The sequence below is a fragment of the Bos taurus genome, chromosome 7 (assembly GCF_002263795.3).
Source record: "Bos taurus isolate L1 Dominette 01449 registration number 42190680 breed Hereford chromosome 7, ARS-UCD2.0, whole genome shotgun sequence".
NCBI lineage: Eukaryota > Metazoa > Chordata > Mammalia > Artiodactyla > Bovidae > Bos > Bos taurus.
In genome coordinates this window covers 61,645,666-61,661,300 of record NC_037334.1, presented here as the reverse complement: position 1 = coordinate 61,661,300, position 15,635 = coordinate 61,645,666, and the positions used below count along the sequence as shown (strand labels likewise).

The window sequence follows — 15,635 nt, the reverse complement described above, 5'->3', positions numbered from 1 at the left end:
TCTAATAAAGCCATAAACACGCCCCAGGGGAGTGTGGGGAGCAAGAGATTGACTCCACATGGGGAAGGGAGGGGTGTGGGGATCTGGAAAGGTCTCTTAGAAGAGGTGGGATTTGAAGCTGAGCTTTAAAGATGAAAGGGCTTCAACAAAGGGAGGAAAGAGAAAATCAACTTTATAAGGGACCTGGAAGGATCTGAAGACCCAAAGCACAGTTCCTGGATAAGAGTTAAGCATTTCTTTGCAAAATAACTTCACACCAGCAGGAGCTTCAAAAAGTGATTGACTAAGTAGAGCGCAGCAGTTGCCATGGGAACGGAGGCAAGCCTTGTCCCTGTCATTAGTGAGCATTCCTGCCTTCGAGCTGTCTAGCCAAGGCCAGGAGGCAGCGGGGGCTGTGCTGTGCTGTCCCCGAAAAGAAAAAGCCCAGCAAGATTGCTGCCCTGAGAGGCTGACTCTTGTTTCACAGGGAAGCAGAGCTGACAGGTGACATCTGGGTCTGAGAAGATAGACAGCCAGGGGAAGCCTGTGCCTTGAAGGGCTTTGGGACATCCTGAAGCTACTGGAGCTGGCCGTGGGGCCTCAAAGACAGGGGTTTGAGGGCAGGGAATAGGCTTGAGAGCAGGCTTGCCAGGTGGTTCCCTTCCCCCTTGAGGCCTGAGGGGTGAAGTCCTTCAGGAGCCAGACCTACCTAGGATGCTAGTGTGAGAGAGCCTACTGGAGTATGTATCTGTGACATTTCCAGGCCCATTCAGACCTCCCAGAGCCCTTGGGACCACGAGAGCATTCCAGTACACTGGGAGAGTTGGCGTTTGACCACTCAAGTTCAAAGGGGAAAATGGTAGTGAAGACATTATAGATGGACCTAATGTCTTTAACGGGAGGGAGAATGAACAGCAGTCATTAGATTTTAGACCTAGCTTCAAATCCTGACACTTCCCAGCTGTGTGACCCTGAGCAAAAGACTTGTGCTGCACTGTGCTTAGTCACTCAGTCATGTCCAGCTCTTTGTGACCCCATGGACGGTAGCCTGACAGGCTCTTCCGTCCATGGGATTCTCCAGGCAAGAACACTGGAGTGGGCTGCCATGCCCTTCTCCAGGGGGTCTTCCCAACCCAGGGATAGAACCCAGGTCTCCCGCATTGCAGGAGAATTCTTTACTGTCTGAGCCACTCTTTCTTTACTTCTCAAGTTTCTCCATCTGTAAGATGATGGTAATAATTTTACCTACATCATAGGACTGCATGGGAAGATCTCCTGGAGGAAGAAATGGCAACCCACTCCAGTATTCTTGCCTGGAAAATCCCATGGATGGGGGAATCTGGTAGGCTATAGTCCATGGGATCGCAAAGAGTCGGACACGACTGAGCGACTTCACTTCACTTCACTTAGGACTGCATGAGAATTGTGAGATAATGGATGTAAAGTGTCATGCATGGTACCAGGCACATAGCAGATGTTTAATAAATGCAAGATATTATTATTCTAACTTCTGAACTTCAAACTGGTAATCATTTAGGGTTTCCCCCCACCCCCCAGGCAGAGTCTCCTTATAAATTTGGGCTAAAAGCCAGTTTCTCCAAGTAGTACAATAGATGATGACAACTGAAATATGGTGATGGTACTCATTTACCTTCCATGTATCCAGTGACTATGATGTAGGAGGAAATCAAAGTTCTCCCCCTAAGTGCTGGACCAAGGGGCTGGATTTTTTTCTTTTTTTTTTACTGCAGTCAGTGGGTAGCCATTGAACATTTTGGAGGAGAGGAATGCTTGACTTAGAGAGAACATGGATTTTTGTCCCTGAGGCTGTCCACTTGTAGGAATAGACTCTAAATATAATGACAATAGAATCTAAGTATAGTAACAATAATAACAATAGCCATCCATTCTCGAGAGCTTATTATGCACCAGGCACTGTGCTAAGAGTTTTACTTGCCTTGTCTGTTATAATCCTGACGATAGCCTTGTGAGGTGGGTACTATTATTATTTCCATTTTACACATAAGAAAACTGGGGTACTGAGAGGTTAACTCAGATCACTAAGTCACACAGCTAGCAAATGGCAGCGCTGGGCTGGAACACAGGCAATCTGGCTTTGGCATCTTACCTTTAACCTGAATGCTCTTGCCTTTCCTGAACTTGCAAGGAACATGGGGCCCTGGGGTGGGAGGAGGGGGCGGTAGCACTGGTGGGCAGCCTGGCATCCTCTGTTTCAGGAACCCCCCAATTTGACTGAGTCTTTGGCCCCCACTCTCTATCTGATTCTCTGAGACTTCACCTCTTTCTTGGAAAGTCCCATCTGGTGTGTGCATACGTGTGTGCACATGTGCGTATCTGTGTGTGTATGTGAGAGAAAGAGAAACTTCAGCTGATCAGTGAGGACAGAAGCCTCTGGACATCAAAGTGAGAGGAACCCCAGATAGATAGATGGACGGATGGGCTGGAGGCAGACCTGGGGCCTGTTAGACTAATTTCTCCCCAGGCTGGCAGATGCCACGGCGGGAACTTCTGAGAAGGTGGAGAACAAGTCCTTTCATATGGCCTCCCTTTGAGCTGGCCTCGAGGTGGGGCCGGGGTCGGGTGGGTGGAGGGTGGGGAGTGTGCGGAGAGGCAAGGCCACAGTCGGGCTGGGCAAACAGATTGGGCAGCGACTGTGAGCACAGAGCGCCCATTGTGTACCCAGAGCTCTGCTTTCAATAATCTGCTCGGAAGAATGTTTCATTGAGCGCCAGAGAAAGGAGCCATTGAAATGCCCCGGGCTGGGGCCCTGTGAAGGGTTAAAAGCAAGGGGCTTTGGGCGTGTGGGCTCTTGCCACTCCAGGCTCAGATGTCTAACACAGGATCTTGACAGGCAAGGGGCGCTCAGCTAGACCACCAGGAGGTCCGGGAAGCAGGGGTTGGGGGTATGTATCTCCCCCGGAAATGCTAAAGGGGGTGCCCTAGCATGAAGGAGGAAAGCACTTTTCCTCCCAGAACCATTTTGCCCCAGTAGAGTAATATCCAGCAAGAACCAGGCCTCAGCTGCCCCTCAGCCTGCCCACCGGGGAGACTGGCTCACGTGGGCAGGCTAGTCTTTACCTGAACTCCTTACACACACACTTCACTGGGGCCTTGGCAATACATTTTCCTATGGTAGCCAGCTTGGCTTTCTTAGACACCTCTGACCTTACCATTAACACTAATGAATTATAGTTAATGATGCACTAGTTGACAGCATAGGGGTTAAAGCAAGAACCAGTGGTCACTGAACAATGCCAACTATCAGAAACAGCCCCTGGAGTGGAATTCCGTGCTCCCACCGGCTTCCTGGACGAGTGCCACGCACCCTCTCAAGCTACAGAGGCTCATGGGGCTCGAAGTGCAGGGATCATAATGCTGGCATCTGAAAGTTTCGAGGAGGAGGCAGGAGGTGGATGAGCTATACTGGCCCCTGGCTGCTGAGCCTGACCTCCAGCATCACAGCTGTGCAGCACCCTCGTCACATGGAACTACTACAGAAGGCGGTGCCTCCTGAGCCTGCAACTTCCGGGAGGATCGTCTACAAACTGAGGCTGAGCTTACACCATGAACTTGTCATAGTAACCATTCTGGATGGGAGAAAATAGTTGATGCCTTCCCTAGCTTTCTTAAGAAGAGGATCCTGAACAGGATTGACACTCTGGAGGACAACCCATCATTACTTCTGTGCTCAGCTGTGATTTGGTGATGCCCTTGATTCTGTTTGGGTGGATATGGCTCTTTGTTTCTGCATCAAATGGCTCCAAACTCTCAGGCTTATGGAATTTATCAGGCTGATTTTATGTGTATTCCTTTATTTCTCCTTAATGTTTTCACTATGAAAATGTATTACTATGAAACAGGCAGGTGCCTCTTGCCACCTTCTTATGTATTCCCTCTGAGCTGCTTCCAATATACTTGGGCTGACAAATGAAATAATTAGCCTTGTAAGAATTGTGTGTACAGTAAGAGTCAGCAGGCTTGGAGTGAGGAAGGCCTGAGGAGCTCTGCTCCAAGTTAAAGGATTGAACTCTGTGACATTTTTGTCTATCCAGAGGCCTCCTATGTTTGCTTTTAGATCCTTGATTTGGCCCAGCATAGACAAACTGAGCTGCAGAGGATGACAGCATGCATAATCTGTGCATAAGATCTTTGCCAAGGTCAATTAAATCAGAAGGAAACGATATCTGTACTAAGGTAATTTTAGTTCAAAAAGGGCTAAACATAACATACACACCTACACACATGCACACATCCCCCCCTACAGTAATACACACACACCTACGCACATACACACACCCCTACACAAATGCACACACACATATACCACGCACAGCAATGAAAGACACAGCCACGAAAAAAGACTCACCTGTTTTTCACCTTTATATCTTGACATCCTAAATTTTCTGGATACAAAGAGTTAGAAGTATAACAATTTCAAATTGGAAAGAACTTCCAAAGCCCTTCAGTTTTGCTCCCCATTTTAGTTCAGGAATCTTTCCTATTACCTCCTGGACAGACGGGCACTTTCCCCCCCTGTTGTGTGGTTCCAATAATGAGAAGCCCGGAGCTTTTTGAAGTCTGATTTTATCAATGGAAATCTCCGACACAAGTAACGCCACTACACGCCTGCCACATCTTATCTGCATTTCGTGTGCGGGTGTTAGGCTTCTGGTAGTGTTTTCATATAGCTGTCCTTTGGGGTTGATGGGGTAGGTGTGCTCCTATGGGAATGGGGGAGCAGATTTCCCCTGTGAATATTTCTGCTGTCAATCATCTTATCTTCTCAAATAGAAACTGCAAAGGCTGGTTTAGCTGGAGAGGGAACTTCTGTTTCTCTGAGCCTTACTTCTTGGGTCTGAGCTTGAGACATCTTGGAGTGCTTGAGAGTCTACCTGGATGGGGATAGCGCTGATGGACATTGTCCTAGGGAAGAGGGCAGGTAGGCGCATGGTAGAGAACACAAAGAGAAGAGTGAGCCACCTTCTGAAAGCGACATGACCTGGATTCACATTACTCTGTGTGTTAAGCTCCCCCCTTGTCATCCCTGAGCCTTTAGAAAAGTCTAGTTTCAATGTTGCACCCTGACCCAGTTGTATAATGGCATTAAAGGAAGAGTTTGAGGGTCAGGGTTTATTTCTCTAGAATATCAGAGGCAACGATAGAACCCTCTGAAGCCACTGTGGGTTTCAGTGATTACTAAGGGACTCTTAAAAGAAATGTGAATATTGGGGAACAAGAGTCCACCCACTCCTCTTCACATGGTGATTCACCCATCACTGCCATCCTTTTATTAAGAAAGCTGCCAGATTTCCTACAAAAGTAATCCCTTAAATTGGCCTGTTTTCCAGTAACTTGCACCCACAGGACTCAATCTTTTCTCTCAGAAGCACAGAGATCATCAGAACCACTGACATTTATCGAGTGCTTACTGTGTGCTAGGCATTTACTAAGCACTGTGTTGTATTGTGTTTACATTATCATCCCATTTTACAGATGAAGAAATTGAGGCTGAGGGAGGCGAAGTAATTCGCCCAAGGCCTAACCCCAAATAAGTGTCAGGATTTGAACTCAAAGAATCCCAGGGACGTGGGAGCCTGGTGGGCTGCCGGGGTCGCACAGAGACGGACACGACTGAAGCGACTTAGCAGCAGCAGCAGCAGCGTAATATCAGAGTCCACGGTCTTGAACTCTCAGAAATTCTGCTCGTCTTGTCCCTATGGCAACCCCACAGAGATCCGCAGCCTGTGAGCTGGCCTCCTTGGATCTGTCTCTTCAAGGTTGCATCCCCACCCCATCCCCCTTGCTGTTTCTCCTTGTGCCATTTCTCAGGAGGAACTTGGTCAGTTCAGGAACCAAGAACCCAGGTCTGGGACAGAAAATGCAAAACCCAAGTCCATCCGACCTCTTGTGACCTGTCCCACTTTGACATCCTGGACAGCCTCAGGCTGAAGCCTCCGGAAGCACCATTTTAGCAGCATTCCCCTCAGGAGGCTGTATTTTTCCTGTCTGTCCTCAACATTTCTTCTGCCAGAACAACAGGCTCAGTTTTCCCTTCTGATAAATCTGGTCATCCTAAATATGGGGCTTTGAGCAAACAGGAGTGGCCAGCCCCACGCAGCCCTCATTTCGAAATGCAGATTCACTTTGGGCTGCTATTTTGGAGGTCTGGTTTCTTTCCCCACACACAGTGGTTTTAAAGAAAAGAGAAGGGATCACAGCAGAATATTGGCAGGGGAAAGATGCTGAGAGAGAAGACCCACCTGGGCAGTCTTTGTATGTCAAAGTTCCTACAACACTGGCTCTTAGAGGAGCTCTGTGAAAAAGAGGATACTTGGTTACATAAAATTGGGAAATACAGCTTTTGGAGATCAGCATATTAAAGACCGAAGTTCCGGTAGTAAAAACAAGAAAAAAAAAGAAACACTAACTAGTTTTGTTTAATTCAGTTATCCCATTAAAAAATACAGCCTCGTTAAAATCTGGAAAACAATGATGCAGAGTGGAAGTTGCAAACAGGCACCCCATGGCCTAAAATATTCCTGATACTTTTTTTTTAAACTGACGGGAAACAGTCCTTGAAGAGCTGGAAGTAGCTTTAGACAGCAGTATGCAAATCTTTTCTTTCTCATTTTTAAATAATTAATTAATTATTTCTGACTCTACTGGGTATTTGTTGCTGTTCCCAGGTTTTCTCTGGTTGCAGCGAGCAGGCGCTACTCTTCTTCGTGGTGCCTGGGCTTCTCATTGTGGGGCTTCTCTTCTTGCAGCTTGTGGGCTCTAGAGCACAGGCTCATTAGTTGTGGCACAAAGGCTTAGTTTTCCTACAGCATGTGGGATCTTAGTTCCTGGGCAAGGGATTGAACCCATGTCCCCTGCATTGGCAGGCAGGGTCCCAACCACGGGGCCACCAGGGCAGTCCCTCCTGATAGGTTTGATTTGGCCTGTAGAGTGCTTTGATTTGGCTTTAAATGAGTTACTAGCTCTTAACAATCGGAATATTTCTCATAACAATCTAGATTTGGGTGTTCTTAGAAAATCAGAATATCTGGAAACACTGGTCCACATTCTTGCATAACGAAGGTCAGCTGGACTCAAGGCTGAGGTCCTTTGCCCCGTGCGGCCCCTGCCTTTCTCTGGCAACACAGCAGCCTCTCTGCTTGACTCATGTGTGATACTTGCCTGGCTCAGGAGTCCCCCAAGCTTGCCTCTCCTGGTACAGAGATTTTCTGAATGGGTACTGGCCTGGGTGACCCTCGAGGCCCATTCACTTGTTCATCCCAACGATACCCGTACTCATGGAGCTTCTGGAGCCTGGGGATAATGAGATGTGTACAACAGCTCCTGTCCTCTGGATACTAGTGCTGCCAGTTTAGCTGTCAACTGAAGAATGAGGAGGGGGAGAGGTTGAGGAGAGAGGTAAGCCTGCAAGGCCAGCACCTAGTTTCCCGATTTCCAGACCCTGGTAAGTGGCAAAGCCTTCCCTATTCTCCACTGCTGTCTCTACTGCTACTTCAGACAGCCACTGTGAGCCCCGCGGAAGAAGCCACCAATTTGTTTGTGATTTAGACGAGTTTCTGGCCATGTCCAGGCCTGAGTGTCTCCAGTGGTGGGCTGACCGGGTTGGAATAGAAAATGATGCACATCCCTTCCAGGACTGGCGCTCGGATAAGCTAAGACTCCATGATCGAGGAATGTCTGACCAGGCCATTCCAGAGCTATTCCATCGAATTCCAAGCAGCCCCCCTCCCTCCTTTCCCCAGTCTGGGCCAGGGCGGAGGCTAGAGCCAGAGGGCCCAGTCGGCCTGGGCTTCCCGCCCGGGGGCGGAGCCGCCGCTGGACGCCCCGCCCCTCCACCTGGGGCTCGGCCCCGGCAGATGTTACAACTTTTTCTCATTCTCTCCCGCGGTGTCCCCCACAGACCCGCCCAACCCGTGCCTCCCTCCCCTTCTCCTCTGGGGTCCTGCCCACCTCCCTAAGGGGAGCCGACAGTTCTCCCGACTCCGGGCGGGGCGAGAGGCCGGGCAGGGGGCTGGAGGGTCGGGAGGAAGAGAGAGGGAAAGCAGAGGCGAGAGAAATTAGGAGGCGGGAGAAATCAAGGGCTAGAACGAAGAGGGGAGTCAGAGAATGGTCGAGAGCACTTTTTGGAAGCCGCCACACCGTGTCTCAGGCTGGCCTGGCTGAACTAGGGGAGAGGGACACGAGCGGCGCAGGGCGGGCGCTGGGGCGGCGGGAGACTGCTGGTCGCGGGCCTGACCTCCTCAGAGCGCCCCGCTGCGGCCGCGCAGGTTTGGCCTCATCGTCCAGTCAGTCCCGGACCGGCCGCTGGGTCGCCCCCCGGGGACGCTGAGCGCTCTAGCAGCGTCCGGGCCAGTCGGCCGGCGGGCGTGCGGGCCGTGCGCCCTGGGCGCGCGAGGCGGTGCGGCCCTGGGAGCGCTGCGCGCCGGGACGCACGGGCCGGCATGGCGATGCAAGCCCTCACCGGCTTCTCTCTAGTCAGCCTGCTCGGCTTCGGCTACCTGTCCTGGGACTGGGCCAAGCCGAGCTTGGTGGCCGACGCGCCCGCGGAGGCTGGCGTGGAGCACCCCTCGGCTGCTCCACCGCAGCCTCCCCACATCATATTCATCCTCACCGACGACCAGGGCTACCACGACGTGGGCTATCATGGCTCAGATATCGAAACCCCCACCCTGGACCGCCTGGCAGCCGAGGGTGTCAAGTTGGAGAATTATTATATCCAGCCCATCTGCACGCCTTCACGGAGCCAACTTCTCACCGGCAGGTAAGCATGACCCAAGCCACTGATGCCGGTCCAAGCCCCAAATAAACCCAGCTGTAGGTTTCACTTTGTACTGACATTTACACCACTGGGAGCTGGGAAGCCCCGGCTCACAGCCAATTCTGTCTCCAGTTGACTGTGTGATCATTAGTAAAGACCTTTGCCCTTTCCGGGCCTCGGTTTCCCTACCTGTACACTGAATGGGTTGGATCATCTTTGGGGATCTTCTCCCTCTGATGTTCTAGGACATTCAGACTCCACACCATGTGAAGGAGACATCTGATCATCTCTTTGTTAGAGGAACATGGAAGCCTCTGACATCTAGGTTTGAATGTTGCTTCTGTTAATATTTACATACCCTGAGGCCCTGAGCAGGGTATGTAACTTCTCTAAGCCTCAGTTTTCTTGTCCATAAAATGGGGTGAAGAACAGTTTTTAATCTTGAAAAAGAGTGGTGAAGATGGAACCAGTTGCATATAGGCTGCTTGCTTATCAATAAATGGCAGCCTCTATGTTACTGGAAGGTTTAGGGCCTCCAAATTGTTTAATGATGACATTGGGAGGAAGCCAAGGAATGGATAGGTGGAGGAGAAAGGCACACACAGGATGCCTGACCTGTGTAGCCTTAGGCTAGTTACTTCATTTCTCAAAGCCTCTGTTTTTTCATCTGTAAAATCCTCCCAAGTTGGCTGGGAGCCCCAAGGAGACGTGCTGCTTTCTCCATAAGGAGTTGTCCACAGGCAAGGTGGTAGGATTACAGGATTAATAGAGCAGGGAAACAGGAGGTGGGTGTGTGGAAGGCAAACTCTGGCCACTTAGGAGAAAATCCTTTGGCAAGGCTGAAGTTAATCCTCCTTGGATGGGGTCCAAGGCGTGCTTTCTCCCAAATTCCATCCAGAAGCCACTAGCATGATCTCAGAAACCAGAGCCATAGTCTTCCTGTTTCCTGGATGGGAGAAACTGAGTCACAGAATCAGGGAGGGCCAAACTCCGTGCCTGTGCCCAGCTTCGGGATGGGTAGGAGAGAAGGCTGAGAAGCCAGGTGCTTAGAGGGGCCCTGGAGCTGGGAATCAAATAGGTGCCTTTTCTTTCTTCAACCTGGCACTTAGCATTTAGCTCTAGGAACTGAGAGAGAGAATCGGAAAGAGGAAGGGGCACGAGTGTATGAATTGGGGGTGAGGGCTGACAGTAAAGACCCAATGTTAGCCGGCTTCCAGAAGAGGGAGGAGGAATCTGCATTCCTAAGAGTGGTGCACAAGTTAGCATTTCTCTCCGAGAGATGACTTTTGGTTTAAGCAGGGGAATGAGCAGCATGCAGGGCAGCGTTCCAGCCCTGCCACCTCTCCACCCCCCCACCCGCATCTGCAAAGTTAGCTGAGCATGGCCGGGCAGTGTCTGCCCTCCGCCCCCTGCAGCTAGCTGGCTCCATCTGACTGATGCTGACTACTCTCATTAGTGTTTGTTAGTGCATCCAGCCGTGTTTGGTAAAGCTGGAGAGAGCCAGTTTCCCATGTTACTCACTTACAGACAGACTAGTGACTCTTAGCTGGCCCACCCACTTTATCAAGCAGGGTTCTATGGTGTCCAGCCTCTGCGAAAAAGAGGCCTGCTACCACTCGGGGCCCTTGGGTACTTCTTGTATCAAATCTAATCGTTCATTAGCTTAACCCAGGGTCTGCAGAGGCCACATCACTGATAGATTTTGAGTGTGAGACCTGGGCTCAAAGCTCAGCGCTCCTGCTTGCCAGCCGTCTTGAACTTGGGCCTGTTGCTGCACTCTTGGGAGCCTCAGTTTTATCATCAGTGGAATGGAGGTAATAACAGTCTTCACTGTAGGTTACTTAGGCAAAGTAAGTGAAATAGTGTGTGCAGCCTATAGTGTTTAAAATGGCAGTAGTAGCTAATAATAGCTGACAACCAAAACAGCTTTACGATAAGGAAACCAAAACAGAAAAATGCACCCCAGTGACCAGCTTAAAGGTATCAGGAATTTAGGTCATGACTGGCTTAACTTGGATGCCTGGGAGTGAGAAAAAGGTGTGGGGTTCTAATACACTTGTGAAGTTCCAGGCTTCTCACTTAGTCTGGGGCTTGTAAGCTTGAGTGAAGGCGACACTCTAAGCAGATAACATGGACACCTTGACCACAGAAGAAGAAATGGGATAGAAATGAATAAATGGGGAATGAAGAGTTCTGCTCACCGTTTGCTCCTGCCTCAGGGTGTTAGCCTGTGAGTGACCTGGATCTCAGGGCCACATAAACTTGCAGGCAGGCACCTGAGAACTGGTCTCATAACATTTGGGAGCTGGAAGGTTTTTACATGTGTCCCATTCCAACCAGCTCACTCCTCACATGAGCTAACTGGGGCCTCCATGGGGGAAAGAAGTGGCGGCCTAATTTACCAGAAAAGGGTCTGTGTTTGGGGACTCTGATTGACTTTATGTTCAAATCCTGGCTCTGCTCCTGACCACTGAGTGAACTTAAACGAAGTCTTCCCTTCCTCTGAACCTTAATTTCTTTTTAAGTTGAGATGAATAAACTAGAAAATGATTTGAGTCCCTCTGGTTCTAAAATCCTTTGAGTGTCATTCTTCATTCATCCATTTCATAAGTAATTAAGTGTCCTTGAAACATCTCCAGAGCACTAGGAATACAAAGAGGAATAAGGGGCAGTCTCATTAAATATCACTGGGCCCAAGAACATGTATGTACAGCCAAGTAGAATCCTATGGCTAAGCTGAACCAGTGAAGGTTTGTACTTAATGCTGTAAGAACCCAACAGCAAAAGTGGCCCATTCTTTGAGTGAGAATGTTTATAGTGATGGTAACATTTGGGCTGGACTTTTAAGAGTGAATAGGAGTTTTCTTAGGAGAGTAGGAGTTGCTCTAGACCCCATAACAAGTTAGGGGGCTTAGAATGTAGGGACTCTGAAATCTGGAGTCAAACTGTTGGGGATACAAATCCCAATTCTAATTACCAATTGTGTGACTCGCTGGTTAAATGATTTAATTTACTGAGCCTCCGTTTTCTTATTTGGGACATGAAAATAATAATGATAGGCACCCCCTAGGTTAAAGTGAGGATTTAGTAAGATAATTCCTATAAAGGGCATAGCACCGCAATACTGAGCATACAACAGGTGCTTGGCACCAGCCTTTGTTATTGTTGTTGTCATGATTAGCTTGGGTTCAACTCTTAACTCCCCAACTTCCTAGCTGTGTGATACTGCTTAAGTGGCTTAACCTCTCTGGGCTCCAACCTCCTCATCTGTAAGATGACAAATACCTGCTTCAGTTGATTTTGAGGGTTCAGTGAGCTAATGCATTTGAAGTGCTGGGCAAATTTGATAACAGCTACTGGGCTTCCCTGGTAGCTCATCTGGTAAAGAATCCTCCTGCAATGCAGGAGACCCTGGTTCAGTTCCTGGGTTGGGAAGATCCCCTGGAGAAGGGATAGGCTACTCGTCCCAGTATTGTTGGGCTTCCCTGGTGGCTCAGTTGGTAAAGAATCTGCCTGAAATGTGAGAGACCTGGGTTCAATTCCTGGGTTTGGAAGATCCCCTGGAGGAGGGCATGGCAACCCATTCCAGTATTCTTGCCTGGAGAATCCCCATGGACAGAGGAGCCTGGCAGGCTACAGTCCATGGGGTTGCAAAGAGCCAGACATGACTGAGCGACTAAGCACAGCACAGCACTGGTTACTTTACTTTTCTTGCCAGTAGTGCTGGCACCTGAGCCCACCTCAGAGTGAGTGTTGGAGGTTGGGGAGCCAGAACAGTGGTTTCTGCCTCACCAGTGATTTCTGTGTCCTCCCCTCTTCCTGCCAGATACCAGATCCACACAGGACTTCAGCACTCCATCATCCGCCCTCGGCAGCCCAACTGCCTGCCCCTGGACCAGGTGACACTGCCCCAGAAGCTTCAGGAGCTGGGCTATTCTACCCATATGGTGGGCAAGTGGCACCTGGGCTTCTACCGGAAGGAGTGCCTGCCCACGCGCCGGGGCTTTGACACCTTCCTGGGCTCGCTCACAGGCAACGTGGACTACTACACCTATGACAACTGTGACGGCCCAGGGGTGTGCGGCTTCGACCTGCACGAGGGTGAGAATGTGGCCTGGGGGCTCAGCGGCCAGTACTCCACTCTGCTCTACGCCCAGCGCGTCAGCCACATCCTAGCCAGCCACAGCCCCCGGCAGCCCCTCTTCCTCTATGTGGCCTTCCAGGCGGTCCACACGCCTCTGCAGTCCCCGCGCGAGTACCTGTACCGCTACCGCACCATGGGCAATGTGGCGCGGAGGAAGTACGCGGCCATGGTGACCTGCATGGATGAGGCCGTGCGCAACATCACCTGGGCCCTCAAGCGCCATGGTTTCTACAACAACAGCGTCATCATCTTCTCCAGTGACAACGGCGGCCAGACCTTCTCGGGGGGCAGCAACTGGCCGCTGCGAGGACGCAAGGGCACTTACTGGGAAGGGGGTGTGCGGGGCCTGGGCTTTGTCCACAGCCCCCTGCTCAAGAGAAAGCGACGGACAAGCCGGGCACTGGTGCACATCACTGACTGGTACCCAACCCTGGTGGCTCTGGCAGGGGGCACTGCCTCGGCAGCTGATGGGCTGGACGGTTATGATGTGTGGCCAGCCATCAGCGAGGGCCGGGCCTCACCACGCACGGAGATTCTGCACAACATTGACCCACTCTACAACCATGCACGGCACGGCTCCCTGGAGGGCGGCTTCGGCATTTGGAATACCGCTGTGCAGGCCGCCATCCGCGTGGGCGAGTGGAAGCTGCTGACAGGAGACCCCGGCTATGGTGACTGGATCCCTCCCCAGACGCTGGCCGCCTTCCCTGGCAGTTGGTGGAACCTGGAGAGGATGGCCAGTGCCCGCCAGGCCGTGTGGCTGTTCAACATCAGTGCTGACCCCTACGAACGGGAGGACCTTGCTGGCCAGCGGCCGGATGTGGTCCGAGCCCTGCTGGCCCGCTTGGTGGACTATAACCGCACAGCTATCCCCGTGCGATACCCAGCTGAGAATCCCCGGGCCCATCCTGACTTTAATGGGGGTGCATGGGGGCCTTGGGCCAGTGATGAGGAAGAAGATGAAGAAGAGGAGGAAGGCAGGGCTCAAAGCCAGTCCAGGGGGCGACGCAAGAAAAAATGCAAGATTTGCAAGCTGAGATCCTTTTTCCGTAAACTCAACACCAGACTGATGTCCCATCGGATCTGATGGGTGGGGCTGAGATACTTTCCCATGCAAGCTGGCCCTGTTCCTCACCAGGGAGGGGCTTCCAGTCAAGTCCTCCTCCTCAGGGAAATGGAGGCCATACAGTCTCTCAGTTGAAGGGTGGGTAGCTTGGTTTGGGGCTTGGGGGAGAATAAACAAGACTGGGATGCCCGGGGTCCCAGTCGTGCCTCTCTGTTGACTTGCTCTGTGACCTTGGGTGACCTGCATGAGCTCTCTGAGCCTCATTTCCCTCATCTGGAGAATGAGCTCTAATGACTTTGTCACTCTGTGGTGTGGATCTGGTGCCTGGGACCACGGTGAAGTTCCCACCGACTTTGTCACCGCCTAGCTCACTTAAGGCCTTGCTCTTGAACCCTGAACCTTTGTGGTACTTCCTGGGTGAGGGGCCACCCAGAGGCAGCTCCAGGCCTGGACTCAAGCTGCGGCATCATGATCTTGACCTCTGTCTGAAGCCATGCCCTGAGTACTGAGGTTGGAGGTGCAGGGACCTGGGACCTTCCTGGCTCCTCACGAGACCTGGGCCAGTCCTGGGGACAGACTGGTGGTGGTGAGCTCCCCTTCCTGGGAGGGAAGGGGAGGACTGGGCCTGGCTCTTAGCTGCTGCAGGATCTAAAGGAGTGGAAGCAACTGTGCAAAGAGCCCCGCACCAACCGTCAGAGCATCGGGGTTCTGCTCTGACCTTGGGCCCAGTCCTCTTTCCTGGGCCTCGAATTCCACACCTGCACAAGGGAATTTTAGCCCTGGCTCTGCCTACCTCACAGGCCTGTAGAGAACCGGCCGCAGTAATGGTTGTAGAGGAAGCCGTGAACTTGATTAAAAGGCAGGAACACAGAAGCAAGGGCTGCAGTGCTGTTGTGAGCTGGTGTGGGTGTGTGCACATGTGTCCTGGGCCAGGTGTGAGCTCACCATTGTCCTGGGTATTGTCCAGGGGACAAAACATATGGGTTTTGGCCCAGGCCTGCCCCAGATCCTCTGTGTGGCCTCGGACCCCCTCTGGACCTCACTGTCCCTGTGTACAGCGAATGAACTGAGAACCCTCCCCCTAGGTGTTCTGGGCACCACTGGGCGTGTGTGTATGTTGGGGGACACGGGCTGGGCGGTGGGGAGGAGGGCGTGGGGGTTTCAGGGCTCGCTGGCTGGGTAGCGGCCTCTATCTGCACACTGCGTTCTGCATATCTCCCTTTAGCTTCCAGTCCGTGCAGTGTGTGTAGGCGAAAGCCCTGCTGTGAATTTTGAAAATAGTTATTTTTGTCTCTGGCAAAGGAGGCCTGTTAGGACTCGTCAGCATGTGGATGAGCGGGACGGGTGGGGTGGGGTGGGGTGGGGTGGGTGCGGTGCAGTGAGCGGGGTTCAAGACTTGGTGGCAGGCTGGCAGGCCTACTGCAGTGTGGCTGAGCCCAGGAGTGATGGTCCGGCTGCGGCTGCACAGTGGAGGTGACCTCCATGTTCTGGGCCCCTTCCCCCCAGCCCTGCTCTCGTTTCCCTATTCTGGCTTCCCTCAACCAGAACCCTTCTCTGTCTCCAGATTGTCAGTGCCTGGGTCGTGATGAGTCAGGGGCCACGACCAGCTGAGGCCTCTGGGTTCCAGCCACCCTCAGCATTTCCGCCTG

General features: G+C 51.7%; 1 protein-coding gene across 1 annotated transcript; it reads left to right on the top strand.

Annotated features, from left to right (window-relative positions):
• The first annotated feature begins 7,871 nt into the window (after positions 1-7,871).
• ARSI (arylsulfatase family member I) lies at positions 7,872-14,859 on the top strand. Its single transcript, XM_002689292.7, has 2 exons — positions 7,872-8,779; positions 12,603-14,859. Exons 1-2 carry the CDS (start codon positions 8,460-8,462, stop codon positions 14,005-14,007), a joined length of 1,725 nt encoding a protein of 574 aa, XP_002689338.1. The 5' UTR covers positions 7,872-8,459; the 3' UTR covers positions 14,008-14,859.
• Positions 14,860-15,635: the final 776 nt, after the last annotated feature.

What these genes read in the sequence shown, in the direction of transcription:
- ARSI (XM_002689292.7), top strand. Translation starts at nt 8,460, where the DNA reads ATGGCGATGCAAGCCCTCACCGGCTTCTCTCTAGTCAGCCTGCTCGGC. An exon ending in AGCCAACTTCTCACCGGCAG is followed by an intron (nt 8,780 to 12,602) that starts GTAAGCATGACC and finishes TCTTCCTGCCAG; the next exon opens with ATACCAGATCCACACAGGAC.